We start from the raw sequence: 27,908 nt of genomic DNA, 5'->3' as shown, positions 1-27,908 counted from the left end.
CCTTCTCTTTTCTCCTCACCTTTTTTCTCTCTTCCTTTTTCCTCTCTCCCACTCGTCTCTCCCTCTCTCTATCCTCCCCTCTCTGCTCACTTCCTCTTCTTATTGCTCTCACTCACTCCCCAATTCCTCCTCTCTTCTCTCTCTTCCTCTGCTAATGTCCTGACTCCCCTCTTCTGTCCTCCTTCTCTCTTTTCCCTCCCGCCCTCTATCTGCTCTCCTCCCTCTCTCCTTCTCTCATTCAGGTGCGCTCCTCTGATGCCTCTAAACTTTTATGGAGCGTGAAGTGGAAAGCGTTGACTTTTCGACCCATGCTGTGGGCTGAAGCGTTCCCTGGACTCACGACCGAACAGAACCCAACGCTCCAGAGAAAAGAGACAAAATCTGGACTAAACAAGATCTAAACCCGGATTTCAGTAGGACTAAATCTTGACTAAACCAGGACTAAATCTGGACTAATCCAAGACTAATCCAAGGCTAATCCAGGACTAAAACAGGACTAAAACTGGACTAAAACCAGACTAAAACAAGTAAACCAAGTATCAGGAATAAAATAAAAAAAACTGAATAATCATTAAAACCTCTAAACCAGATCTAAACTGGAACAAGGACAAAACCAGGACTAAACCTGTACCAAACTTGAACTAAACCAGTCCTAAATTTAGACAAAATCAGTATGCTACTAAACCAGGACTAAACCAGGATCAAACATAAACTAAACCAGGATTAAACCAGTACTAAACTTGGACTAAATCAGGACTAAATTTAGCCATTTAAACCAAGACTTAACCAGTACAAATGAGCCAGGAGAGTGTTGAGTTTGAGCTTGAAAACCACATTTATTCAGATGTACAGACAGTGCTCCGGGGTCGCTCCACTACACCTCCAACGGCAGAATAACTTAAGTTAAATAATAAATAAAATACAATTATTATTAATATTATGAATATTATTATTATTACGGTTTGAGGCCCTTTAAAGACAAGAGTCTTTAATACTGTCAACAGATTGTAAACCAAACATCAGGACAAATAATGAATATATATGAGTCCATCCTTTTAAGTCCCCAGACTGTAGTGAAGAGCGTAACACTGTTCAGAACTTAGCTACAGATGCTAATGTGCGTGTAAGCTAATGTTTGTCTCTCTGTTGGCTAGCTTTGAGAGTGGAAGTGTGACATTTTGACCTTAAGATGAACACACACATAATCTTTTCAGGATTTGAACCATATAATGTAAAAGAATTTGACACAACTTTTGAGGAGGCGAAGTGTCTTGCCCAGTGACACAAGGGCAGTGCTTGTAGAGGGCAGGTGATTGACTAAACTTTGAACATTTGTGCTATTAATGTGCTACAGCTGCTAACATTAGCTGGGGCTTGTTTTTACTAAACTTCTAATGTGCTATTCTTGGTAATAAATGAGTGTAGCTTGTGCTAACTGTAATCATTTAGGTATAATTTTTAGGTATAGTTATCTTTTCATAGCTAATGGCTTTGTCTGGGCAAAATGACCATTTTACAGTCATTTATAGTCAGTATTTAATTTAATTTAATTTAGTTTTTAGCGATGGTTGGACGTGTAGCCGAACTCTTGCCTCTGCTCCTTTTTTCAAACATCTTTATGAATACTGTGTGCTGTTGGTGCGTCGTGACAAATCAAAGCTAAAAATCTAAAACGCTAAAACAGTCAGAAAATCCCCACCTGGAACATCTTTAGCCACTGCTCTGAAGTCAGTGATAAGGAGCGTGAACATGCCAAACGTTTAGGCCTTTGACTTTTCAGTCAGATTAGATCGGCTGATTTTCTTTGTGCCACTCGGGCGAGTTTGGTCCCATTTTAGTCCTGTCACATATTTTGGTGATTTGATGATTTTCTGGCTGTTTGCGTCATTTACACCAATGACAATATTAACGTATATTTCTATAGGGGGCATTCACGTTCTGAGATTTAAAATCACAGATGTTTTCCTTGGTATTTGGGCTCCTCACTTATGCTGTCTCTTGTGTCCGCCTGTGAGAGGGAAACACTATGACGGAGAAGAACTTTGTGCCAGTTTTTGTTTCATGTGGATAGGCCCAGTGATTACAGAAATATGAACCATAAACCAGGTCAGACATCTGCGTTTCCCAGCGCACGTGAACACAGCCTATGAAGTGAACCTTATTCTCGTCTTATGATGCACTGCATTGACTCGAGGCTAAACTTCGCTATAGTGCAAAAAATAACGTTTTGAACGTTTAAAAAACATAAAATCAAGAACAAAAAAATGCAAAAAACATGAAACATTGACAATAATAATAATTATAAATGTTTGGTTCGAGCAGCGGGGCCAACTTGTTCCATTCAAGTATCTGTCGTCAACAAAGTCGATAAAGTTTAAACATTTGAAGGAAACAAGTTGCATAGTTTCAGTTTCAGTTTTGGCGCCTCAGAGTCCGCGGCGCTCGTCTCATAAATAATACAACTATTTTACAGCCTTCAGTTTGTCCGTAACAAAAATATATTAGATCTGATTTATTTACGTTTTGTCCTCAGTCTCGTCCTGCTCTCGACGAGCAGGTTATGGTTCATCGAGGACGTTGCGTTTCCATGTCTTAGAGTCATGGCACAGTTTGTTTATCATTTAGGTAACACAGTTTACGAGCAGCCGCACTCATCCACAATCATGTTCTGGATGTCCTTCTTGATGATCTTCTGTTCCTCGTTGTAGTAGAGCATGGACATTGCACGTAGCCGTGTGGGCACACAGCAGGACCGCAGGTTCTGAAATGGGCTGTAGCCGCGCATGCGGTAGTGTCCGATCACCGTGGAGTGAAAGGACAGACTGGAGCCCGTTATGCTGGCCACATGCGAGGGGCAGTCGCCCTCGCAGTAGTTAGCGTGGTAGCCAGGGGGCGCTATGATCCAGTCGTTCCAGCCGATTTCCTTGAAGTTGACATAGAACTGGCGCTTGCAGCAGACTCGTACTTTCCCATCACATTCAAGCCCGCGTTTTTTACGTCTCTTTGAATCAGAGGGGTCGTCCTGTCGCACCACGGCCATTAGAAAGGGCCGGTGTGACTGTTCACGTGCACTAACTCTGGAGTCAGATGCTAGCACAATGCTAGCCCCGGCGTCGGCGCAGAGCGGACAGGACACGCGCACAGAGAGCGTGGAGCTGTCGGAGCCTCTGGAGAGCAGGCTCTGCACGGCGGCAGTCACAGGGAATGTGTGCCAGCCGCTGCGCCGCGTGTCCACATTCTTCTGGGCGAGCAGCACGTCGTCACTCTGAGCCTCGTTACGGAGGTGGCGGTGGCGTGGCTGGTACAAGCGGATGGTCACTTTGGCACGGCTGCGGTTGGACTTGGACAAACGCAGAAACAACCAAACATTAGCCTGCTCCACCAGAGACAGACCTGAGGCTTCAGCAGAGAGCACGAAGTTCACCGAGCCCCCAGGGCCTCCTACAGAGAGGAGAGAGACAGACAGGGGTTAGGAAAGGCAAAGGGAGCAAACATGTACAGACTGCTAAAATATCAAAAGTAATCATTTGTTCAATGGGAAAGAGAGGGAAAGAGAGAGAGACACAGAGAGGGAGAGACAGAGAGATGGGCAGAGTGAGAGAGCAGCTGTGGGCGTGCAGCACTTTAAATCTCCATTCACACCGATCAGACACGACTCCTCACACCACGAAATCACCACAATGTTTGGCCTGGACTCTCCCTCCTCTGCACCACTGTCCCTCCTCTGCATATTAGCCTGCTCCTTCCTCTGCCCCCCTCTCCCTCTGCACCACTGGCCCTCCTCTGTACCATATAGTTATTGTTCCTCCTCTGTACCACTCTCCTTCCTCATTTGAACTGATGAAATAATGAAATAAATAGGACAAAACTGGACCTTTATAGGAGTCTGCTGACCACATAATAATATTAAAGACATTTGTAGTTTGAAAATATTTGTCTCTGGTCTTTAGTCTCTGGTCTCCAGTCTCTGGTCTTTAGTATCTGGTCTCCAGTCTCTGGTCTTCAGTCTCTGGTCTCCAGTCTCTGGTCTTCAGTCTCTGGTCTCCAGTCTCTGGTCTCTAGTCTCTGGTCTTCAGTCTCTGGTCTTTAGTCTCTGGTCTCCAGTCTCTGGTCTCCAGTCTCTGGTCTCCAGTCTCTGGTCTCCAGTCTCTGGTCTTTAGTCTCTGGTCTTCAGTCTCTGGTCTTCAGTCTCTGGTCTCCAGTCTCTGGTCTTTAGTCTCTGGTCTCCAGTCTCTGGTCTTTAGTCTCTGGTCTCCAGTCTCTGGTCTTCCGTCTCTGGTCTGGCTCTGGTCCGGTCTCAGGTCTCCCCCGCACAGACAGTAACATGGTGACACGTTCAGGGACACTTTTAGCCTGGTTGTTCTCAGCTTTCTCAGAATAGAGCGTCTGACTCACAGTAAACAAACTCAGAACGTTTGGGACATTTCACTTTGACTCTGCAAATACTATCAACGTATTTATAGAATGACAAGCATGGGTGAAACCAGGACTACAGCAGGACTAAACCAGGTCTGAATCAGGACTAAACCAGGACTAAAGCTGGACCTGGTTTGGTCCTGGTTCAAAGCCTGTTTTGATTTACTGGATGGTCTAGGGCTCTTATTGTGGCAGTCCACACTTTGTGCTTTTATTGTGGTGGTGTTTAACTTAGGCTCATAAATCACACACCATGTCATAATACACCGCTGGGAATGCTGGGAAATGCGGTCCGAGGGATTAGACTGTTTAGACCAAATGTCCTCAGACTGAAGTAAAGTGTGTGGAACAGCAGTCAATCCAGGTGAACCACAGGCCAGGTTTAGACCAAGTGTGGATCGGGTTTAGCCCGGGTTTGGACCAGGTTTGGACCGTATCTAGACCAAAGTCCTGATTCAGTCCAGGTTTAGTTCTGGCACAGTCCTGTTTGGTCAGAGACACACCCTGTGGTTTTGAAGATTCTCAAACAAATGATTTTGTTGTTCACTGACAATGAACTAGGGACATAGCTACAACTGCCATTACTACAACCAGGACTGAATCACAGCTAAACCAGGACTGAACCAAAACTAAACCAGGACTGAACCAGGATTAAACCAGGACTGAACCAAAACTAAACCAGGACTGAACCAGGACTGAACCAGGACTGAACCAGGACTTCACCACGACTAAACCAGGACTAAACCAGGACTGAACCAGGACTGAACCAGGACTGAACCAGGACTGAACCAGGACTAAATGAGCAAAGAACAAGGACCAAACCAGGACCCACCCGGACCCTGCGGTTCCCCAGTTGTCTTATGAAGTCTATGGTCTGTTGGACTTTTTAAGTTGTCATTTTCTCTCAAGTGCCCACAAGCAAAGCATTTACACTGCCCCTTGAAACGTGGATTTGTGAAGAACTTTACCAGGACGAAACCTGGACTAAGCCAGGATTGAACCAGGACTAAACCTGGATTAAGACCAGACTGAACCCAGGACTGAACCCATAAGTATTTCTGTCTACAGTTTGGTATTCGAAATTGTGGTTCAGACCTGGTTCAGTCCTGGTTCAGTCCTGGTTCAGTCCTGGTTCAGTCCTGGCTCAGTCCTGGTGTAGTCCTGGTTTAGTCCTGATCCAGTCCTGGTTCAGTTCTAGGTGTGGTTCAGGGGGAGGGCTGGTGCTTGTTTCCAGATAAAGGCTCTGTCTCTGGGCTTTGATCCGCCCAAAGACCACAAAGATCCACACTCCCTACAAACGCAGTACTACTAATACTACTACTTCTGCTACTACTTATACTACTTACACTAGTATTACTGCAACTAAACCAAAGGCAATATTATTATCCTATCAGGGCTTAGTATGACTAAGCCAGAGCTAACCATGGACAATACTAGGTCTAGATCAGGACTAACCCAGAATTAAACCAAGATCAGAGAGTCTCAGAGGGACAAACAGTTGCTTGGAGTTTCTGTTGGGGTTGAGCCAATTGATTCCATTAGTTCCACACATCCCATAATACTCCCCTCCCTCCCTGTGATACAGATGTTACCGAGGGGCGCTTCCAAAATGTGGCTTTCTGCTATAGCAAGGAAGGAAGGAGAGGAAAAAGTGAGGCATCAGAGGAGAGGAGACAAGGAAGGAAGGAAGGAAGCAAGGAAGGAAGCAAGGAGGCATCAGGGGAGACAAGGGAGCATCAGAGGAGAAGAGGCAAGGAGGCATCAGAGGAGACAAGGAAACAAGGAGGAAGGAAGGAGGCATCAGGGGCGACCAGGAGGCATCAGAGGAGAGAAGGAGGCATCAGAGGAGACAAGGAGGCATCAGAGGAGACAAGGAGGCATCAGAGGAGAGGAGGCATCAAATTAGAGGAGGCAAAGAGGCATCAGAGGAGAGAAGGAGGCATCAGAGGAGAAAAGGAGGCATGAGAGGAGCAAAAGAGGCATCAGAGGAGAGAAGGAGGCATCAAAGGAGAGAAGGACACATCAGAGGAGAGAATGAGGCATCAGAGGAGAAAAGCAGGCATCAGAGGAGAGAAGGAGAGGAGACAAGGAGGTGAGGAGATAGCTAGGGAAATAGGATAAAACTACTCCAGATGAAACAATATCTGAACTAGGACTAAACCAGGATTAAACTAGGTCTAAACCTGAACAAAACCAGGACGAACTTAGAACTAAACCGGGCTTAAACCAGGAATAAACCCAGTCTAAATAAGGACTAGAACTGGTCTAACTCAGGACCTGTTGTGGTGGGTGTGAGAATGGTCCTTATTTTTGGCCAGGCGGTTTAAAGTGGCCGCCCCGTCACCATCAGGCGCTCGGACAAATACTCGGACACTGGGACTAATTGGACCTGACTGGGACTTCATTAGCGGCATTCCTGCAAAGTCCGTCCAGACCCCAGAAAAAACGGACTTTGTGGGGTCTATTCTGGTCCAGCTGGCACCAACCCGCTGTGAACCCAAACACACGGCACTACGCAGCAGACCTCCGGGAACCAGGGACTTAAGCAGACCTAAACCAGGTCTAAATCAGGACTAAAGCAAGGCTACACCAGGTGTAAAATAGGACTATATCAGGAATAAACCAGGACTAAACTTGAACTAAACCAGGACTAAACTGGGAGTAAACTGGTTCTAAACCAGGATTAAACCAGACTAAACCAGCACTAAAGTGGGACTAAACCAGGACTAACTCAGGACTGAACCAGGTCTAAACCAAGACTAAATCAGGACTGAACAAGATTAAACCAGGACTAAACCAGAACTGAACTAGGTTTAAATTGGACTAAAGTGGGACTAAACCAGGACTAAAGTGGGTCTTAAGTTGGACTAAGTCAGAAATGAGTCAGGAGTCAACCAGGTCTAAAGTTTAAGTACCACTTAACTAGGACGGCACTAGGCGTAAATGGGGACTAAACCAGAACTAGACCAGGACTAAGTGGGACTGACCTCTGCTTATTGAATAGCTGGTGTTGCAGTTAGTCATGTTTTGATTGGCCGATGCAGTATTTGTTTATCCAATCAGGAGGCACTTTTACATCTGTGAGACTAGACTCTAAAACCAGACCAAGACCAAGTTCAACTCCAGACTGAGCCACCACAAGTGAATATAGTCAAGAATACACAAGTCTGTAGTAGTAGTAGCAGCAGCAACATTTTTAATTGCAGTAGTGGTAGTAGCAGTAGTGGTGGTAGTAGTGGTATTAGTGGTAGAAGTAGTAGCAGTAGTAGCACTTGTATTTGTAGAAGTAGTAATAGTAGTAGTAGCAGCAGCAGTAGTTTTAGTTGTAGTAGTGGACATGGTAGTAGCAATAGGAGTTGTACTAGTATTAGTAGTAGTTGCAGTAGTAGAAGCAGTAGTTGCTGTTGTCATAGAAGTAGTAGTGGTAGTTGCAGTAGTAGTCATAGTAGTAGTAGTAGTTGTTGTAACAGTAGTAGCAGTAGTTGTAGTAGTAGTAGTAATAGTAGTAATGGCAGTAGCAGTAGTAGTAGTTGCAGTAGTAGTAGTGCTGGGTTACTGTGAATATTTTGTTGTTTTTGTGATGTTGGCTCAGCTCCATCTCCTCCTCCTCTTTCAGCTGATTCATTCAACACAACCACACGCCACAAGATTTATAATCCCAAGTACTAGAAGATACACGCTACAGCAGTACTACTACTACTACTACAACTACTAATACTACTGCAACTACTACTACTACAACAATACTAGGCCACATGAGTAGTGATGATACAAGAGGACAAAAAACTAGTGAGTAGTGACTAGCCACTAGTCAATTTTGGTTTAAGAAGAGATTTGGACTGTGGTAATGAATGTAAGCCTCTGAATGAACAGGGCTAATCTAGGTCTAAACCAGGGCTAAACCAGGACTAAACCAGGACTAAACCTGGTCTTAAACAGGATTAAGCCTGGTCTAAACCGGAACAAAGCCAGGAATAAAATAAGAATAAAGCAGGACTATATGGGACTAAGCAAAACAGGTGTATCAATAAAAGTAGTAGTAGTAGTAGCAGTAGTTTTAGCTGTAGTTGTGGACATAGTAGTAGTAGTAGTAGTAGTAGTAGTAGTAGTAGTAGTAGTAGTAGTAGTAGTAGTAGTAGTAGTAGTAGTAGTAGTCTGGTTGTAGTAGTAGTTGTAATATTTGTTCTGTTCTATTTGTGACTGCAATGACTCAAAGTGACACATCAACCTCCACACAGGCTTCCCCCACAGAGACTGGAACTAAACCAGGACTAAACCAGGACTAAACCAGGACTAAATCAGGACTTTACCAGGACTTTACCAGGACTTAACCAGTGGCAAATCAGGACTAACCCAAAACTGAGGCAGGATCTTGCTCAGAAGTAGCTCATCAGCAGCAGTGCGACCAGATCTTGGACTAGTCTTGGTCTGGACTGCCCTGGCTGGAGGATTTGATGTATTGTGCATGGGAAAACTGGACACAGGGAGAAGATGCAAACTCCACACAGACAAGTCACCGTGCCTCAAAATGTTGATGGAGGAATATATGATAGAGAGCTAACCACTCTGCCACACACAGGCTAACCACTCTGCCACACACAGGCTAACCACTCTGCCACACACAGTCTAACCAGTCCACACTGCCATAGCACTGACCTTCAGCAAAGGTGATGATCTCAGTGGTGTCCTGGCTCTCTGCGTCTTTTCCGCGGCGGGCCTCTTTGGCACCGCCCTCTTCGTCAATGGTCACGCTACCGTCCTCGGCGATGCGCCCCACGTGCAGTTTGCGGATGGCGTTTAACATGGCGGCGCGCGGCACAGGGCGGGTGATGTTGGGACGGTTCGACAGGTGCAGCATCGACAGGATGTGACGTTTGACCGCCTCCACCACATCCAGCCCGGGCCCCGCCCCCTGCCCCGCGGCAGAGTGCAGTGCTGCCAGGGCACAGGACGGGCACGCCGGCTCCGCCAGGGCAGGTGTCAGGGCAGGTGTCAGGGCAGGCTGTGCACCTGACGCCCCAAAGAGAAGCAAGAGGGAGCAGAGGCACAGCAGCATGGTCTGGTTTGAGCCTGGGTCTGAGTTTGGATCTGGAGAGGTCACACTTCTATGGACAAATATTCTGGATAAAGTTTGTGACAAAGTTCTTCTGCTCTTCTGTTCTTATTATGTTGAAGATTAAACGTGTGTCTGATTTAAAGTTTGGAGACTATTTCGTTTGAGCGTTTCAGTCAGATGTTTAAATGTTCAGTTTTGTGCTCTTGTGCCCTGATACCACACAAAACCATCCACTAAACATGAGAGTATTAAAATCTTACTTCTAATTGTCAAACTGTTGATGTGCAGCAGAAGAGGGAGACTGGTTTAAAAATATTGAATGAAATGACTCAAATTCACTTCAAAAACGTCTTCAAAAATGTTTCTGAATTGGAGATTGAAAATGGTTGCGTCTTGTGTAGCTTTGTGGTGGCAGATGGAGCCGAGTCTGGAGGCGGTTAAACTCTCGACTTGAATGAACCAAAATCAGACCAAAAAAAGAGAAAAACTCCAGCCACAAACGGGAAAATCAAACAGTCTGGAAAACTGTTAGTGAAAAAGTCCGGACTGCATCTGAGACTTGCTGAAAAATGAAACACAGATCATTCACAATCTCGTTTCTTGTGTGAAATTGAAAAAAATGTCTTTAAAATGAGTCTAAATGTAAAAAGTACAAATGATCTCTTTCCATTTTTTTCAGATGACCAAAAAATGTAAAATAAAGACACTGTAGTTTTAAAATGTGACAAATCTCTACTTCACCTGTTCATGAGTTTGGAAAATTGGCCTTAGATTTTTAAGTGCTGTCTCAAAATGTAGCAGATCTGTCCTTTCTCAGTCTTCAAAAATCACTCTTCGAACATTGTAGCTCTTAGTTGACAAAAATGTTTTTTTTTAATGCCAAAATGTTGAGTTTGGTCTTCTTTTCCTCTCTGTAAAAACTCTTCAGTTCAAAAAAGGAGAAGGAGAAGTTGTAGTTTTTTGTTGAGTGAAGTGCAGTTCTGAACCCCTCTCTGTGTCTGCTCTGGCTCCAGGCTTCGATCTTGGTCCGGTTCTCGTTCAAGTCCTGGTTCTAGGTCTAGTTCTAGGTCTGATTCTGGGTCTGGCCCGGCCGCTCTGCTGGCGCTGACTGAGGATCCCGGCACCAGTTGAGCGCTTTTAGGGAAAAGCAGGCGGAGCTTGTTCTAATCTTCCTCCCTCTCCTCTCCATCCTTCCTCCAGTCTCCTCTCTGCATAGACCTAGTTTAGTCCTATTTTACTCCTGGTCTAGTCCTGGTTTAGTCCCTGTTTAGTCCTGCTTTAGTCCTGTTTCAGTCCTAATTTATTCTTGGTTTAGTCCTGGTTTAGCCTTTATTTAGTCCTGGTTTAGTCCTGGTTTGGTCCTCGTTTAGTCTTGGTTCAGTCCAGGTTTAGTCCTGGTTTAGTCCTAGTTCAGTCCTGGTTTAGTCCTAGTTCAGTCTTGGTTTAGTCCTGGTTTAGTCCTGGTTCAGTCCTGATTCAGTCTTGGTTTAGTCCTGGTTTAATCCTGGTTCAGTCCTGGTTTATTCCTGGTTCAGTCCTGGTTCAGTCCTGGTTCAGTCCTGGTTTAGTCCTGGTTCAGTTCTGGTTCAGTTCTGGTTCAGTCCTGGTTCAGTTCTGGTTCAGTTCTGGTTCAGTTCTGGTTCAGTTCTGGTTTAGTCCTGGTTTAGTTCTAGTTTAGTCCCTGTTCAAACTCAAACTAGTTTCAGAGGGCTCTGGTGTAAATTGAAGTTTGACACGTTCAGTGATGCATCGATGAGGATTCTCCCTACTACACTTCCTCTTCTTCCCTCTCATCTCTCCTCTCTCTCTCTTTCCTCCCTCATTCCCTCTACCTCTCCTCCTCTTACCACTCTTTCCCTCTCCTCCTACCACTCCCTCTTTCCTCTCTTCTTTCATCCCTCTCTTTCCTCCCCGCTCTCCTCTCCTCTTTTTTTCTTCTCTCCTCCCTCTTTTTCCTCCTCTCTATCTCTCCTCCTTCTCCTCTCTCTTCCCCTCTCTCCCTCCTCTGTTCTCTCCTCTCTTTTGTCTCCCTCTCTCTTCTGTTCTCTCCTCCATTCTCTCTTGTCTCCCTCTCTATCTCCTCTGTTTAATCCTCTCCTCTCTCCCTCCTGTGTTTTCTTCTCTCTCTCTCTCCTCTGTTCTCTCCTCTCTTTCCTCTCCTCTTCTCTCTCTCTCCTGGTCGGTGGTTGGTGACGCGTTGCTGATATTTTTGTTGTTTCCTATGATCATGTTCTCTCACGTTTCCCACTGGCTCGCTGCCTTCTGTCCCTCCATCCCTCCACTCTCCCTCGCTCTCTTTTTCTCTTGTCTCTCTCTACCGCTCTCTACCTCCCTCCCTCTCCCTCGTTTATTTCAGTCCAGCGTGGATTCCCTGTGACGTTCTACTCCTCCGCTCTCTCCCTCTCTCTCTTTTTCTCTCTCAGTTTGATGTCATATTTTCAGATGGAGAAAGTCTGTGATTAGTCCTGGTTTAGTCCTGGTTTAGTCCTGGTTCAGTCCTGGTTCAGTCCTGGTTTAGTCCTGGCTTAGTCCTGGCTTAGTCCTGGCTTAGTCCTGGCTTAGTCCTGGCTTAGTCCTGGCTTAGTCCTGGCTTAGTTCTGGTTTAGTCCTGGTTTAGTCCTGGTTCAGTCCTGGTTTAGTCCTGGCTTAGTCCTGGTTTAGTCCTGGCTTAGTCCTGGCTTAGTTCTGGTTTAGTCCTGGCTTAGTCCTTAAACCGTACCATATATTAATCTTATTGTTTAAAGTCCTTTCACCTGACAATAATCATGTCTTCGAGGTGAAGCTACTGTGATAAAATCATTTCACTTTGGTTTATTTACACTGACGGAGCTGATGTTGAACTTTGTCTGATGTGGATGGTCCCAGTAATTCCAGAGATAGTAACCATAAACCAGGTGATTACACAGATATTACGCCCAGAGGACAAAGGCGACACCGACTCATGCTCGACTTTGCTCCTAAAAATAAAACATGTCTAATTTTAAAATGGTGATTTTTTTCAGAGGAATCACTCATCGCTCACACCGACGACTGTCAGCACAACACTCACGTTTTCTGACACCTGCTCTGCTTTAGTCCTGGTTCAGTCCTGTTGTAGTCATGGTACGGTACAGATTTAGTACAAGTTCAGTTCTCGTTCACTCTTGGTTCAGTCCTGGTTCAGTCTTGGTTCAGTCTTGGTTCAGTCCTGGTTCAGTCCTGGTTCAGTCCTGGTTCAGTCCCGGTTCAGTTCTGTTTTAGTCCTGGTTTAGTCCTGGTTTAGTCCTGGTCTCTGGTGAGTGGGTGTGAGTGTGATTCTTCGGACCTTCACACGCCACATGTCCCTGTGTGCCGCGTGATGTCACTGTGATGTCACCAGACGCAGAGTTATGATGTCATCAGAGAGACAGATCTGGAAATGACAAAAACAACATCAGTTTGCAGTTTTAATGAAAATTTGATCCGTGATGGAAACGACTACGACTATTGAACCAGAACTAGATCAAGCCTAAACCAGGACTAAAGCAGGACAAAATCAAGAATAAACCAGGACTAAAGCAAGACTGAATCAAGAATAAACCAAGACTAGATTAAACCAAGATTAAACCAAGACTAAACCAGACCTAAAGTAAGGCTAAACCAGGATTAAACCAGAGCTAAACCAGAAGTAAACCAGGACTAATCCAGGACTAAATCAGGACAAAACTAGGACTAAACCAGGACTCAAAATCTCATAACGCTCCTCAGAACAGAAGAGCTAAAGTGCAGTCTCATGGTGAGTTTTCATTGGAATTTCTCACATAAACATAAAGTTCTGCTCTGAATCATTTATTATTATTTATTATAAACAAATTGTTAGAGATCAGGAGTCTAACTCACAACCTCCTCACTGAGAGGAGACAGGATAACCTCTGTGCCACAGTAACACAGGGAGGACATGCACACTCTACTCAGAGAGCTCAGGAGTCTAACCCATAACCTCCTTCCTGAGAGGAGGAGACACACGTAAACTCGATGTCTGTAAATTGAATTATTAAACAGATTATATAATTGATTTTTCATTAATTTATGACACAATTCACATTTATCGCACTGTCATCAGGTCAGTCCCTCTAAAGTCTAGGTCAAGACTAAACCGAGACTAAAACAGGACTGTACCAGGTCTCTGGTCTGGTCTCTGGTCTCTGGTCTGGTCTCTGGTCTGGTCTCTGGTCTCTGGTCTCTGGTCTCTGGTCTCTGGTCTGGTCTGGTCTCTGGTCTGGTCTGGTCTCTGGTCTGGTCTCTGGTCTGGTCTCTGGTCTTTGGTGTCAAACAGTGATAAACAATATTAACTCTTCAGTAGTTAAATAAACACTCATTAGAGTTATTAAAGAAAGACCAGAGTTAAACGTCCCTCAAGAGAGTTTACACAGTAAAAAGTATATAACACAATTAAATAGATTTGTAATTCAAAATGAATGATAGAAGCTTAAAGCTGTGATGTTTTGAATATTTATTTTAATTTTTTGCCATGTACCTTATAATTACATTTGTATGTGCAATTTTTCAAAAGTATGTTTAAAAAGTCACAACCATGCAGAATGTTTCTACTTGAACGATAATAACTTTAAACTTGTAAATTTAGGCTAAACTAACTCACGTGGAAGGTGCCATTTCAAACCCTGGTAAACCCAAAGTGTTTACTACTTTAATAATTAGTTTTATCATGCTTGCAATTGGTTTCAATTGATTCCAAACATGAACCATAATGGTGTCTAAAGTTTACACTTTCTAGAGCTAAGCTAGCACATGTGGCTGGGCTAGTTTTTGTACAGGTTCACATCACAGGGAGCTCTGTGCTGGCAGTGAGTCTGCAGTAGAGACAGATGATCAAGTGGTGATTTTATGTGTTTTTTATTCTGTGGATTTAATTTGTTCTTATTGCTGCTGTTACAGTGATAGGCATTTATTACATAACCTAGATACACAGTATGATATAAAATACAATTTTAAATTTTAACTCTGTAATTTTACTGTTTCTTTTGTTGCAGATGCGGCCATGCTCATCCAATGAGGCCCGGAAGAAGAGTGTTTGGATGAGGCCTTGAAGAAGAGTGTTTGGATGAGGCCTTGAAGAAGAGTGTTTGGATGAGGCCTTGAAGAAGAGTGTTTGGATGAGGCCCGGAAGAAGAGTGTTTGGATGAGGCCCGGAAGAAGAGTGTTTGGATGAGGCCCGGAAGAAGAGTGTTTGGATGAGGCCCGGAAGAAGAGTGTTTGGATGAGGCCCGGAAGAAGAGTGTTTGGATGAGGCCCGGAAGAAGAGTGTTTGGATGAGGCCCGGAAGAAGAGTGTTTGGATGAGGCCTTGAAGAAGAGTGTTTGGATGAGGCCTTGAAGAAGAGTGTTTGGATGAGGCCTTGAAGAAGAGTGTTTGGATGAGGCCCAGAAGAAGAGTGTTTGGATGAGGCATTGAAGAAGAGTGTTTGGATGAGGCCCGGAAGAAGAGTGTTTGGATGAGGTCCAGAAGAAGAGTGTTTGGATGAGGCCTTGAAGAAGAGTGTTTGGATGAGGCCCAGAAGAAGAGTGTTTGGATGAGGCATTGAAGAAGAGTGTTTGGATGAGGCCCGGAAGAAGAGTGTTTGGATGAGGTCCAGAAGAAGAGTGTTTGGATGAGGCCTTGAAGAAGAGTGTTTGGATGAGGCCCGGAAGAAGAGTGTTTGGATGAGGCCCAGAAGAAGAGTGTTTGGATGAGGCCTTGAAGAAGAGTGTTTGGATGAGGCCCGGAAGAAGAGTGTTTGGATGAGGCCCGGAAGAAGAGTGTTTGGATGAGGCCCGGAAGAAGAGTGTTTGGATGAGGCCCGGAAGAAGAGTGTTTGGATGAGGCCTTGAAGAAGAGTGTTTGGATGAGGCATTGAAGAAGAGTGTTTGGATGAGGCCCTGAAGAAGAGTGTTTGGATGAGGCCCGGAAGAAGAGTGTTTGTATGAGGCCCGGAAGAAGAGTGTTTGGATGAGGCCCGGAAGAAGAGTGTTTGGATGAGGCCTTGAAGAAGAGTGTTTGGATGAGGCCTTGAAGAAGAGTGTTTGGATGAGGCGTTGAAGAAGAGTGTTTGGATGAGGCCTTGAAGAAGAGTGTTTGGATGAGGCCCAGAAGAAGAGTGTTTGGATGAGGCATTGAAGAAGAGTGTTTGGATGAGGCCCGGAAGAAGAGTGTTTGGATGAGGTCCAGAAGAAGAGTGTTTGGATGAGGCCTTGAAGAAGAGTGTTTGGATGAGGCCCGGAAGAAGAGTGTTTGGATGAGGCCCAGAAGAAGAGTGTTTGGATGAGGCCCTGAAGAAGAGTGTTTGGATGAGGCCCGGAAGAAGAGTGTTTGGATGAGGCATTGAAGAAGAGTGTTTGGATGAGGCCCGGAAGAAGAGTGTTTGGATGAGGCCCGGAAGAAGAGTGTTTGGATGAGGCCTTGAAGAAGAGTGTTTGAATGCTACCACAGTCGCTATCTGACTTTTTACTCCAAAAATATATCAAGTCTTTTTAAAGAGTGATGTATTTTATTTAAAAAATACACTTAAAGCTGCAACAACTGTCTCAGTTAAGATAATGAGTTATTAAAAGAATCGTGTACACATAGAATAAGCCATTATCTGGACTAAAAATAAACTAATCAACTACATGAATGATCTACTAAATCCTTGAGCTGAATGGTTTTAGCTTAACAAATATTTTGTGCTTTATTGAAAGCAAGAAATCGTTTTTTTGTTTCTGACTCTTTCCAGTGTTGAATTAACTCTGAAAAAATAAGTCTATCTCAAGAGTAAACTCAACGCTCTAGGGAACAGGACCATATGTTCACTAAAGCAGTGTTGAAAATAAGTCTTAAAGTGTTAAACCTACACTTTATGTTTTACTGTTTTGTCTAGTCTTTGGTCTGGTTTCAGATCCAGTCTCAGGTCCGGTCTCTGGACTAACATCGCGGCTCATTTACCCATAATGCCTCAATGGACCTAGACTTCGGACTATTAGCACAGAAAACATTTCAAGTCTCACAGGAATCGAACCGGCAACCAATGGACCATCCCCAGCCCATTGTGACTAAACTAGGGCTAAACCAGGACTAAACCAGGACTCAAAACCCTACAACGCTCCTCAGAACAGAAGAGCTAAAGTGCAGTCTCATGGTGAGTTTTCATCGGAATTTCTCACATAAACATAAAGTTCTGCTCTGAATCATTTATTATTATTTATTATAAACAAATTGTTAGAGATCAGGAGTCTAACTCACAACCTCCTCACTGAGAGGAGACAGGATAACCTCTGTGCCACAGTAACACAGGGAGGACATGCACACTCTACTCAGAGAGCTCAGGAGTCTAACCCATAACCTCCTTCCTGAGAGGAGGAGACACACGTAAACTCGATGTCTGTAAATTGAATTATTAAACAGATTATATAATTGATTTTTCATTAATTTATGACACAATTCACATTTATCGCACTGTCATCAGGTCAGTCCCTCTAAAGTCTAGGCCAAGACTAAACCGAGACTAAAACAGGACTGTACCAGGTCTCTGGTCTAAGGTTCAGTTTCAGGTCCAGACTCTGGACTAACATCGTGGCTCATATGCCTCAGTGGGCCTGCTGGTCTATTACCACTGAAAACATTTCACGTCTCACAGGAATCGAACCAGCAACAAACAAACCATGCCCATCCCACTGTGACTAAACCAGGACTAAAGCAGAACTAAACCAGGACTAAACCAGGACTAAAGCAGAACTAAACCAGGACTAATCCAGGACTCAAGCAGAACTAAACCAGGACTAATCCAGGACTAAAGCAGAACTAAACCAGGACTAAACCAGGACTAATCCAGGACTAAAGCAGAACTAAACCAGGACTAAAGCAGAGCTAAACCAGGACTAAACTAGGACTAAACCAGGACAATACCAGGACGATATCAGGATTAAACTTGGCTCGTCTGAATCTCTTCCTAAACACTTTACATTCTTTTGTTTCAGATCCTTTGTGAAGCTATGTCCCCGACTCACCCCTCCTCCTTCCCTCTATCACCCCCCCTCTCTCCCTCACTCTCCCACTCCCCCTCTCATGTCTCTCTTTCTTCTCATCTCTCTCCTCCTCCCTGCCTCTCTCCCTCTTTGTCTGCCCCCCCCTCCCTCTCTCTCTCTCTCTCAGATCTGGGGCGGTGGTGTTTAATGTAAATGAATTAACAAACCGTGTCCTGGGATGACTTAGAAAACTCAGAAAACTTCTAATCGTCCATTTGATGAAAAGAGCATGAGAGAGAGGGAGAGGAGGAGAGAGAGGGAGAAAAGAGGGAAAGGAAGAAAGGAGGAGAGAGTGCAAGAGAGACAAGAACACAAAAAAGGGAGATGAGGAGAACGGACGCACCTGAGGATGAGGGAGGGCAAAGCCACAGCTGCCCCAGGGCTGAATATAATGTATCTACCAATCTGTGCCCTCAGCCTCTCTGAACACCACATGTCTTGCCAAAAGACACAACAACAAGATGGACTGATCACTGGTCCAGTTCCAGTTCAGTCCTGGTCCAGTCCTGGTCCAGTCCCGGTCCAGTCCCGGTCCAGTCCTGGTCCAGTCCTGGTCCAGTCCTGCAGTCCTGCAGTCCTGGTCCAGTCCTGCAGTCCTGGTTCAGTCCTGGTTCAGTCCTGGTTCAGTCCTGGTCTAGTTCTGATCCAGTTTTAGTCTAGTCCTGGTTCAGTCCTGGTCCAATCCCGGTCCAGTCCTGGTCCAGTCCTGGTCCAGTCCTGGTCCAGTCCTGGTTCAGTCCTGGTCCAGTCCTGGTTCAGTCCTGGTTCAGAACCATGTCCTGGTCTGACTCAGCCTCAGATCCACTGTAGTCAATATTTCCTCAGGTTTTGGGGATTATCCGGATTCACAGAGGCTCAGGAAGAGAGAGGGAGGAGAGAGAGAGAAGGGAGAGAGGGGAAAGAGAAGAGAGAGAAAAAAAGACATGGGGAGAGAGGGGAGAGAGAGAAAAGACAGAGGGAGAGAGACAGGAGACAGAGCCCAGTTTATTTTCTGCTCAAATATCAAATAACCGACCTGAGATCCAAAGGTCAAATATGGATCTACACCAAAGAACTGTCCAAGGTTCACCTCAGGTCGACCATTGCCACAGCCCCCTGGGCAGACTGACCTCCACCCATCACACCTCATTCACAGATGAGAAGAGGAAGTGTCTGGCCAAACAGCACAACAACAGTACACAACATGGACAAAGGGGATTGAACCACCAACACACTTGAGGTAACGCCCAAAGACACAAGTAGGATTTGAACCATCAACTTTAACTGTACTATGTCACGACTTGCTTGTCTCTCTGGTGAAATGTTTAATGCCATACAGTGGGATATTTCAGTTGGTTCACGTCAGACCCTCCTTTAGAAAAGTGATATGATGCATCTTTAAAGTCAGGAGTAAGTGTCATTGAGGTGATTTCCAAACACATGTGTCATAATAGAGGTTGTACTACAGTCATGTTTTTATCATTAAGGATGCATGTTTGTCAAGGCCTTTTTGAGCTACATTTAATGCCATGCTGTGGAACATTCCAGGTTAAGCATGTGAGCATCAACAAGAAGGTAACAGCCTCCTTCCAGAAAAGTTACAGAGTGCAGCTTTAAACTTGTGCGTAAGTTGTAGAGTCCTTGTTCTGACTTTGTCATAAATCGTTGAAATGGTTTGAGGCCGGAGCCATTACGTGAGGCCATTACAGAAGAGAGAAGCATGTCACCTGAGGACAGAGAGGGAGGGCATCTGACACACAGGGATACAGTGGGGTGGTAGGGTATCTGATACAAAGGGAGACAGGGCAATGGGAGGGCATCTGACATAAAGCAACATGGGAGGATGGCAGGGCATCTGACCCACAGGGATACACGGGGGTGGGAGGGCATCAGACACACAGGGACACAGGAGGATGGGAAGGCATCTGGCGCACAGTGATACAGGGGGTGGGAGGGCATCTGACACACAGGGATAGAAGAGGATGGCAGGACATCTGAGTCTGAGGGAGTAAAGCTTCAGGATGATCCGCTTCTGTTGCACTGGTGCCATCTTCTGGACTGTTACTGTAAGTGCACTCACAGGAGAGAAAAAAGTTAGACTTGGAAAAAGTTATTTCCAAGTCATTCTAACTGAAATGGAAAACTCACAGTTTGCTGGAGAAGTGTGGTAACCTGAGCACTGCCCTCTGTTTCAGTTCACCTGGAGTCCGTTCATTGCTATTCACAAGTTGTTCCATGTCCCACTCTTTTCTGGGGAGTGTAACTGTTTCAGATGCCCCCGTACTGACTGCCCAGTGATCACTGGACCCTAGATGCCCTTCCCATGCCCTGATCCTGTTCTGTGGCTGTGGATCCCCTTCGCGCACCTGTCTGGTAGAACCCTATCCTGGATAAGCCCCCTTCCGTCTCTTAATCTTGAGTGGGCTCTGTCCCTACAGATGGATGAGCGTCTGTCCTGACACGTCTGCAGCCTGTCTGTCCATGGGAGTGGATCTCTCCTTCGAGACTCTCTTTTTCCACATTTTTTTTTTTTTTTTGGAGTTGTTCCTGTAGAAGGAGGGCCTGAGGACAGGGGGATGTTTTAGGACAGTTGTTCTTGCAGGTGGAGGGTCTGGGGACAGGGGGATGTTCTGGGACAGTTGTTCCTGCAGGTGGAGGGTCTGAGGACAGGGGGATGTTCTGGGACAGTTGTTCCTGCAGGTGGGTCTGAGGACAGGGGGGTGTTCTGGGACAGTTGTTCCTGCAGGTGGGTCTGAGGACAGGGGGATGTCCTGGGACAGTTGTTCTTGCAGGTGGGTCTGAGGACAGGGGGATGTTCTGGGACAGTTGTTCCTGCAGGTGGAGGGTCTGGGGACAGGGGGATGTTCTGGGACAGTTGTTCCTGCAGGTGGAGGGTCTGAGGACAGGGGGATGTTCTGGGACAGTTGTTCCTGCAGGTGGAGGGTCTGGGGACAGGGGGATTTTCTGGGACAGCTGTTCCTGCAGGTGGGTCTGAGGACAGGGGGATGTCCTAGGACAGTTGTTCGTGCAGGTGGAGGGTCTGAGGACAAGGGGATGTTCTGGGACAGTTGTTCCTACAGGTGGAGGGTCTGAGGACAGGGGGATGTTCTGGGACAGTTGTTCCTGCAGGTGGAGGGTCTGGGGACAGGGGGATTTTCTGGGACAGCTGTTCCTGCAGGTGGGTCTGAGGACAGGGGGATGTCCTAGGACAGTTGTTCCTGCAGGTGGAGGGTCTGAGGACAGGGGGATGTTCTGGGACAGGTGTTCCTGCAGGTGGGTCTGAGGACAGGGGGATGTCCAGGGACAGTTGTTCCTGCAGGTGGAGGGTCTGGGGACAGGGGGATGTCCAGGGACAGTTGTTCCTGCAGGTGGAGGGTCTGGGGACAGGGGGATGTTCTGGGACAGTTGTTCCTGCAGGTGGAGGGTCTGGGGACAGGGGGATGTTCTGGGACAGTTGTTCCTGCAGGTGGAGGGTCTGGGGACAGGGGGATGTCCAGGGACAGTTGTTCCTGCAGGTGGAGGGTCTGGGGACAGGGGGATGTTCTGGGACAGTTGTTCCTGCAGGTGGAGGGTCTGAGGACAGGGGGATGTTCTGGGACAGTTGTTCCTGCAGGTGGAGGATCTGGGGACAGGGGAATGTCCTAGGACAGTTGTTCCTGCAGGTGGAGGGTCTGGGGACAGGGGGATGTTCTGGGACAGTTGTTCCTGCAGGTGGAGGGTCTGGGGACAGGGGGATGTCCTGGGACAGTTGTTCCTGCAGGTGGAGGGTCTGGGGACAGGGGGATGTTCTGGGACAGTTGTTCCTGCAGGTGGAGGGTCTGGGGACAGGGGGATGTCCAGGGACAGTTGTTCCTGCAGGTGGAGGGTCTGGGGACAGGGGGATGTTCTGGGACAGTTGTTCCTGCAGGTGGAGGGTCTGAGGACAGGGGGATGTTCTGGGACAGTTGTTCCTGCAGGTGGAGGATCTGGGGACAGGGGGATGTCCTGGGACAGTTGTTCCTGCAGGTGGAGGGTCTGGGGACAGGGGGATGTTCTGGGACAGTTGTTCCTGCAGGTGGAGGGTCTGGGGACAGGGGGATGTTCTGGGAAAGTTGTTCCTGCAGGTGGAGGGTCTGGGGACAGGGGGATGTCCTAGGACAGTTGTTCCTGCAGGTGGAGAGTCTGGGGACAGGGGGATGTCCTGGGACACACTTTGTTTTCTGTTGTTAGTCTGTCACTGTTGGATCAGTGTCTGTTTCACTGTTGTTTCATTTTGTGTTAAATCACTGATCGTGTTAAACCTGAGATGCAGCTGCTGTTTTGATTTTGTGATCTATAAAAATAAATGAAATTAAATTAAAGGAAGTTATAATAGTAATCGTAACTTCTCGTACTAGTACTAGTACTAGTACTAGTACTAGTAGTAGTTGTTGCTGTTGTGACTCTTGTAAACCTTTAGCTGCATTGTAATGTTGTTCCCTCCTCAAAATGTTTTATTCACATGTTTGAGTAACACTTCAATATTAGTCTGTTACGTCTCTAGAGGTGGAACTGAGTCTTTTCTGTTTAGGAGAAGAACTCAGAAAAAATCTGCATCGTTTGTGTGTTAAACATGTGAGAATGAAACAAAACACAACTCCAGTTTGTGATGAGGAAACAGTAGGACAGAGATCCCAAAATTTAGGATTGAACAGAGTGAGGACGTGGGGTTTTGACTTTTAGTATTACATCCAACAGAGACGCTGCTCCTACACCGAGGACACAGATAGGACACTGACAGGACACTGAGAAGACAGACAGGACACTGAGACGACACTGAGAGGACACTGAGAGGACACAGACAGGGCACTGAGATGACACTGAGAGGACACTGAGAGGACACAGACAGGGCACTGAGATGACACTGAGAGGACACTGAGAGGACACAGACAGGGCCAGTCGGGTCTTTTGAACGGTTCCTTAACCTGAACGGTTGGAACTGAATCTTTGTCTTTCAAATGTCTATGCATTTTTATTCTTCTGAATAGTGAATGAGCACAGAAGAAGCTCAGTGACACGAGTGAGAGCTTTTAGCACAAACAGAATATATTTGGAATCTTAAGAACAGTTACATTTAAAATGATTGTTCGTATCATTCTGCACGTGTACGTTTTATTTGGATTGCGTCATTTCAAAGGGTAAACACTCTCCCACTCTCTGTTTGAACCATTTTAAACAAATCATAGCCTTGATCATTTCTCTCTGGTCATTAGTTTGTAGATAATGATGAGTTCTCACATTGGCTTCTGTTATATAATTAAATATGAAAAGAGTCAGTCTTTTGAACAGCTCTTTGAAGTGAAAAGATGCAAAAGATTCAGATCCCATAAGAGAGTCGAAAGTCCCAACACTAGCATTAGAGAGACAGTTGTTTGTCATACTGTCCTTAAAGACGGGTTCAGAAGGCTGCAAGAACTGATGCATTATGGGAAATATTTCAGTGATGATTTCAAAGCAGGAGACGCAGTCACGTTTTATGAGTTAAGTGAGTTCATATTCTGTGAGCTCTGTCCAATCAAAGCTGATTTTAAATGTTACTAATTATAATTACATGGCTAGAATTTGACAAGTAGTAAGTGCAGGTTTAAAAATCTACTCAAAAAAGTACAATTACACCTAAAAATCTCCTCAATTACAGCGCTGGATATGCTAGACCCCTGATGTTTGGCTTGGTGCACCAACATAACGCCATGATGCCAAAGCCCACTGCAGAAATGTTCCACAGTAAAAACTTGCACCATGTTCCAGTGCAGTCTCCTCATCACAAACATACTGAACTGTGTTTAGATTCACAAGTTTCAATAATCCTTGTGTTTTTTTCCCAGCTAAATCAGTTCTTTCTGGTCAGATTGTGTAAAAACAACCTCAGATTAAAGTCTAATTTGAGTAACAGATCTTCAGACAGAGCAGTGCCTACAGTTAGCTTCACACCCCCATGGAATGTTGATGACATCAGCGGCAAAGTGTCTATAATGTTTGTGTCAGTAGTGCAAAATGTCCACAGAGATATTTTAGCCCAAACAACGTCAAAAGTAACGAGAGCGCAGTGGAACAACCTGATTAAACCCTTGTGTCACTGATGTATTATTTAGCATCTTAAAATCTGATGTCATCTACATTCTCTGGGGGTGTGATTCTAACTGAAGGCTCTCCTCTATCTGAAGCTCTGTCACCCAAATTAGACTTTAATCTGAGCTTTTTTAAAAACCACAATCTGACCAGAAACAACTGACTCATCTGAACTACAACAGGTGACATATCTCTCTCAAATAATATTACAGTCATAAGCTAGTTAGCATTAGCCAACAGTTTTTTAGTCACTCTCACCTTTTTGTTGAAAATCAAACTCCTGAACAGGACCATGAACCATGAACTTTAAACTTTCTGACAGTGTTTGTTAATGTGTGCGTTGTGTCTCCATGGTAACTGCTGAACATCTTTGGGGATTATCAGTTACGTGTAAACTAAGGACCACAAGACCTGTATGTTTATTTAAAATCTGTTTCTGAAATGTTATAATCCGCTAAGTTAGTAAAACATTTTGCAGAATCTTGCATTTAAATGGTCAATTTGGACTTAAATATATATGAGAAACAGAGCAACACACAGAGCAACACACAGAGCAACACACAGAGCAACACACAGAGCGTACACACACACACAGCACAGAGTGATGTCACTGCAGACTCCTGTTTAACTGTTGTGGATTTGATTATCCGGGGCCTGCACAGCCCGGACCAGTTGTGCACTTCACGTTTACTGTGGCTCCATCTGCTGGTCAATGTTTTGTTGACTTCAGTAGAAATGCATAATTATTTTGATCTGACTCAAAACAGTCTTATGAAAAGGTAGATTCATGTCTGACATTGAGAATAAAAAACATTTAGGCTGCAGGCCGTGTACGGGAGGCAAAAACAACCTGTGGATATTAGTGAGCACAGAGCTGGTTTGCCTCCGCTTTGAATTCTGATTTTTCGAGAGGTGTAATGGGCTCGACACATGGGAGCGACTAACGACAGCGTGCAGCGACACTCATCGCAGAGGCTTTAAAATCGAACACACGGGCAGCAACAAACTGCAGTGACTAGCGGCAGCTTGTCACGTCGCGCTCTGTTCCAGAGCAGATCGAGCCTCCTACACGTCTGATTGGCTGTTTATTTGGAGGGAATTTTGAGGTTAATAGCGGTAGATGGGAAAAAGACGCTAAAATGAAATCTCGTAAAGTTTTGCTTCATTTGACTAAAATATTACAATTGGTTGCACTCTACAAAACTTAAAAAAAAAAAAAGCGATCCTGGGTCCACCCTATTCTGCAGCTAATTCCGTTTAATGTAAAAACCTTAAATAAATATATTGTTTAAATGTTGAATCAGTCTTTAATACATTTGGTTATTAGCCTCCATAAATTTATCTGAATTAACAAATTTGCGCATGTTAACTTACCTCTCATATTCACCCTGGCACCAACGAGTTCCCAGGCAGCTGCTTTTTTGATATATCTCGGTAGTCTCTTTGAGATGTCAAAAAGAATTGGGAAATCCGACACCGTGAGTATAATTTTCTCCTCCATGTTTCTGAAGTGGACAGTGCATTGGCTCGTCAATCAAACTCTCGCTGATTGGATGTTGTGCGACAGCGATAAAAGTAGAACATTTTTCAACTTTCATTAGTCGCGTCGCAGGCCCGCGTGTGCACGTCGACATGCACGAGCGCGAGGTTTTCACGTGCACGACTTTCACTTGTCGCGGAGGTGAGAGACACGAGCGATTTACACAGAGTCGCACAGAGACCATTGGAAATAAATGGAGAGCGAGCGACGTCGCTCCCCGTGTGTCGAGCCCATAAAGGATGGGAAAATTAATGAAAAATGTACTTCCAGAACCAGAGCGGACGATCACCGTTGAGCTCCACAGAATTCGTTTTGTTCACCTGGCCACTTGCCAACAGGTTTTATGCAAATTAACAAACCAAGAAAATACATTTTAGAGCTTTTTAGAGTTTTTTTTTTTTTTTTAACCAATATCCTGCGTTTGGCTTTCTGCTGTGGCCAATAACCGATATTTGCTGATGCCGATATGTTAAGGCCCAAATTTTATCTTAACTTGAAGTAAAGATCACAAATTAACTTCTCACTTTTGTAAAATGAAAAACAAATGTATTTTTCTGGAATACAAAACAATTAGTTTGTGAAGCGCACATCCATATAACTCTTCCATTTCCATTTTTACTCATTACTCTGTTCAAAAGGGCACACAGGGAATGATATCGGCACAAATCGACACCGGAACCGATGTATCACCCTTCTCTACACACTAGTGGTCCAGGAGAAGGCAGATGTTGGTGCAGGGTCAGTGCTCGGGCACCATTTTGTCTAAAAAGGTGAGTTTCTCTCCTTCACAGGGTAAGAGGAGGGAGGGGCGGGGCCAGAGAGCACCTTGTACCTCTGACACACATTTACCAAAAATGTCACTCCTCAGGTGACAGTCTCTTGGTTTGTTCTGTGTCTTGGGGGTCCAGAGTCCTGTCCCCTCCTCCACCTGCTCCCATGACCTCCACCCACCACATCCCCACCCTCTCCTGCATGTCAAAGCCTCTATGGACCCTGTGATATCAACACCACGTCCCCCTCCTCCCCCTCTCTAACAGCCCGTGACAGGTGACAGAGCCAAGCGTCTGTCACCTGTTGACCCGCCCCGCCCGTTCGACAGGAAGCAAATGGATCCCTTGGGTGTCACTCCAATCAGATACTCAACCGTGTGCATTTGTTTCTGTACTGACAACATCTGGATCCGCACTTTATTGTTAAACGTTTTTTCTCTCAGAATCTCAAAATGGTCAGTGATGATGATCACCTTGTTTCCGAACGCCTCCACAGACTGTGTTTCATCCAGGATTCCCGGGCCACATAATCGCATGTTTGAGGACAGAATACAAGTGGGAGATGGTGTCCCTGAACGTTTGGTTCTCTGAGTTCTGTGAAACTAAAAACAAGTCAGAGAGAAGATGGACGGGTAAATCCATTTGAAGGCAGATTAAGGTCAGCAGGAGTTTTTGAAAAGGCGTAAGTGCTTTCTTGTCATGCGACATCAGAGGCAGCAGATCAGTCAGAATGTCAGTGAACGTGGTGAACCTTGGCAGCCTGGTGAATATCGCACCTTGACCGTTGTCTGCAAAACACCCATCGCTGAACTTAACCACGGCCAGCTGTTGTTTTAGAGTACAGTTTTCCTCCAAAAGTCAGTTGATTTCGTCTCTCCTCATCACGTAAAGGTCGCACTCTTTAGGCTCTGGTTGGAGTTTCTCGTGAGATTCGGGAGTTTGTTGTAAACCTTTGCGTTGTAACTGCTCTCTAATCTCAGGGACACTGGGATGTGAACAGGCCTCCTCTGGTTCTAGTTCTTCCTTCAGGTGTAGCAGTCTCTGCGCACATTGCTGCTTGCATCTGCGTCGCTGCTCAAACCGCGCTGGGTTTGACCTCCTGTATCCCAAATGTAAAGATGACACCCAGTCCGGATAAGTCTCCATCATCTCATAAGAGGGTTGACCTACAGAGACAAGACAGACTCAAGATATACCCCGCGTCACCAAAACAGGCTACAGCTGAACTAACAGAGGACTAAACCAGGACTAAACTCTGAGTGACTTCATAACAGATATAATGCCCCTGATTGACACGTTTAATGTTAGAGGTGCCTTCATTTGTTCTGAAGGTGTTTGTCTGTTCAGCTCACAGGCCAAACTCAAAACTGCATTATAATAACACAGTGTACACAGGTACACACACGTTTCAGTCTTTTGGATCTTTCAAAAGGTTATTGCAAAAACAGCACATAAATATACTCATACTCTATACAGTCTATTTCAAAAGATGAAGTTTAAATCTGTGTGTGTATATATATATATATATATATATATATATATATATAATATACACACACACACATATATATATATATACATATATACACACACACACACACATATATATATACACACATATATACACACATGTGTATACACACACAAGTATATACACACAGGGCTCAGACCATGGCTAGGCTAAATCTTTCAAAGCTAACTTTTAGACACTTTGAGGATTAAAAAAATACTAAATACTAAAAACTTAAAAATGTTCATGTTGTGAAAATACAGAAAAATCCCTACAAAATCCGACCTATTTAAAGGTGTGGGTGGCTTTTTAGCCTAATCACAAGCAGTTTGAATTGAGTTGTGGAACTTAATTTCTCATTAATTTTTCCTCTAGACTTTCCAGAAAAAAAAACAAAAATAAAACACACACATATATAAATAACTTTTTTTTAAGATTAACTCCTGTCCTCCATGAGTTTAATGATTTCCAATAAAAAGATAAAAGATACATTTTACTTTAAAAGGTATCTTTAATTACCAAACATGTTAAAACA

General features: G+C 45.0%; 1 protein-coding gene and 1 long non-coding RNA gene across 2 annotated transcripts in view; one reads left to right on the top strand and one right to left on the bottom strand.

Annotated features, from left to right (window-relative positions):
* LOC129457242 (uncharacterized) overlaps positions 1-27,908 on the top strand; it is a 147,030-nt gene that overhangs the window by 7,762 nt on the left and 111,360 nt on the right. The window lies entirely within an intron of this gene.
* inhbaa (inhibin subunit beta Aa) lies at positions 869-10,018 on the bottom strand. Its single transcript, XM_033985626.2, has 2 exons — positions 9,073-10,018; positions 869-3,441 (listed from the first exon to the last, which is right to left on the bottom strand). The coding sequence occupies exons 1-2, from the start codon at positions 9,470-9,472 to the stop codon at positions 2,636-2,638; spliced, it is 1,206 nt and encodes a 401-aa protein (XP_033841517.1). The 5' UTR covers positions 9,473-10,018; the 3' UTR covers positions 869-2,635.

The sequence above is a fragment of the Periophthalmus magnuspinnatus genome, chromosome 20 (genome assembly GCF_009829125.3).
Source record: "Periophthalmus magnuspinnatus isolate fPerMag1 chromosome 20, fPerMag1.2.pri, whole genome shotgun sequence".
NCBI classification, from domain to species: Eukaryota; Metazoa; Chordata; class Actinopteri; order Gobiiformes; family Gobiidae; genus Periophthalmus; species Periophthalmus magnuspinnatus.
This window is presented reverse-complemented; position numbering and strand designations above follow the sequence as displayed.

Coding starts and splice junctions, on each gene's coding strand:
- inhbaa (XM_033985626.2), bottom strand. CDS start 9,472: ATGCTGCTGTGCCTCTGCTCCCTCTTGCTTCTCTTTGGGGCGTCAGGT. Junction 3,442..9,072: donor GATCATCACCTTTGCTGAAG/GTCAGTGCTATG, acceptor TCCTCTCTGTAG/GAGGCCCTGGGGGCTCGGTG.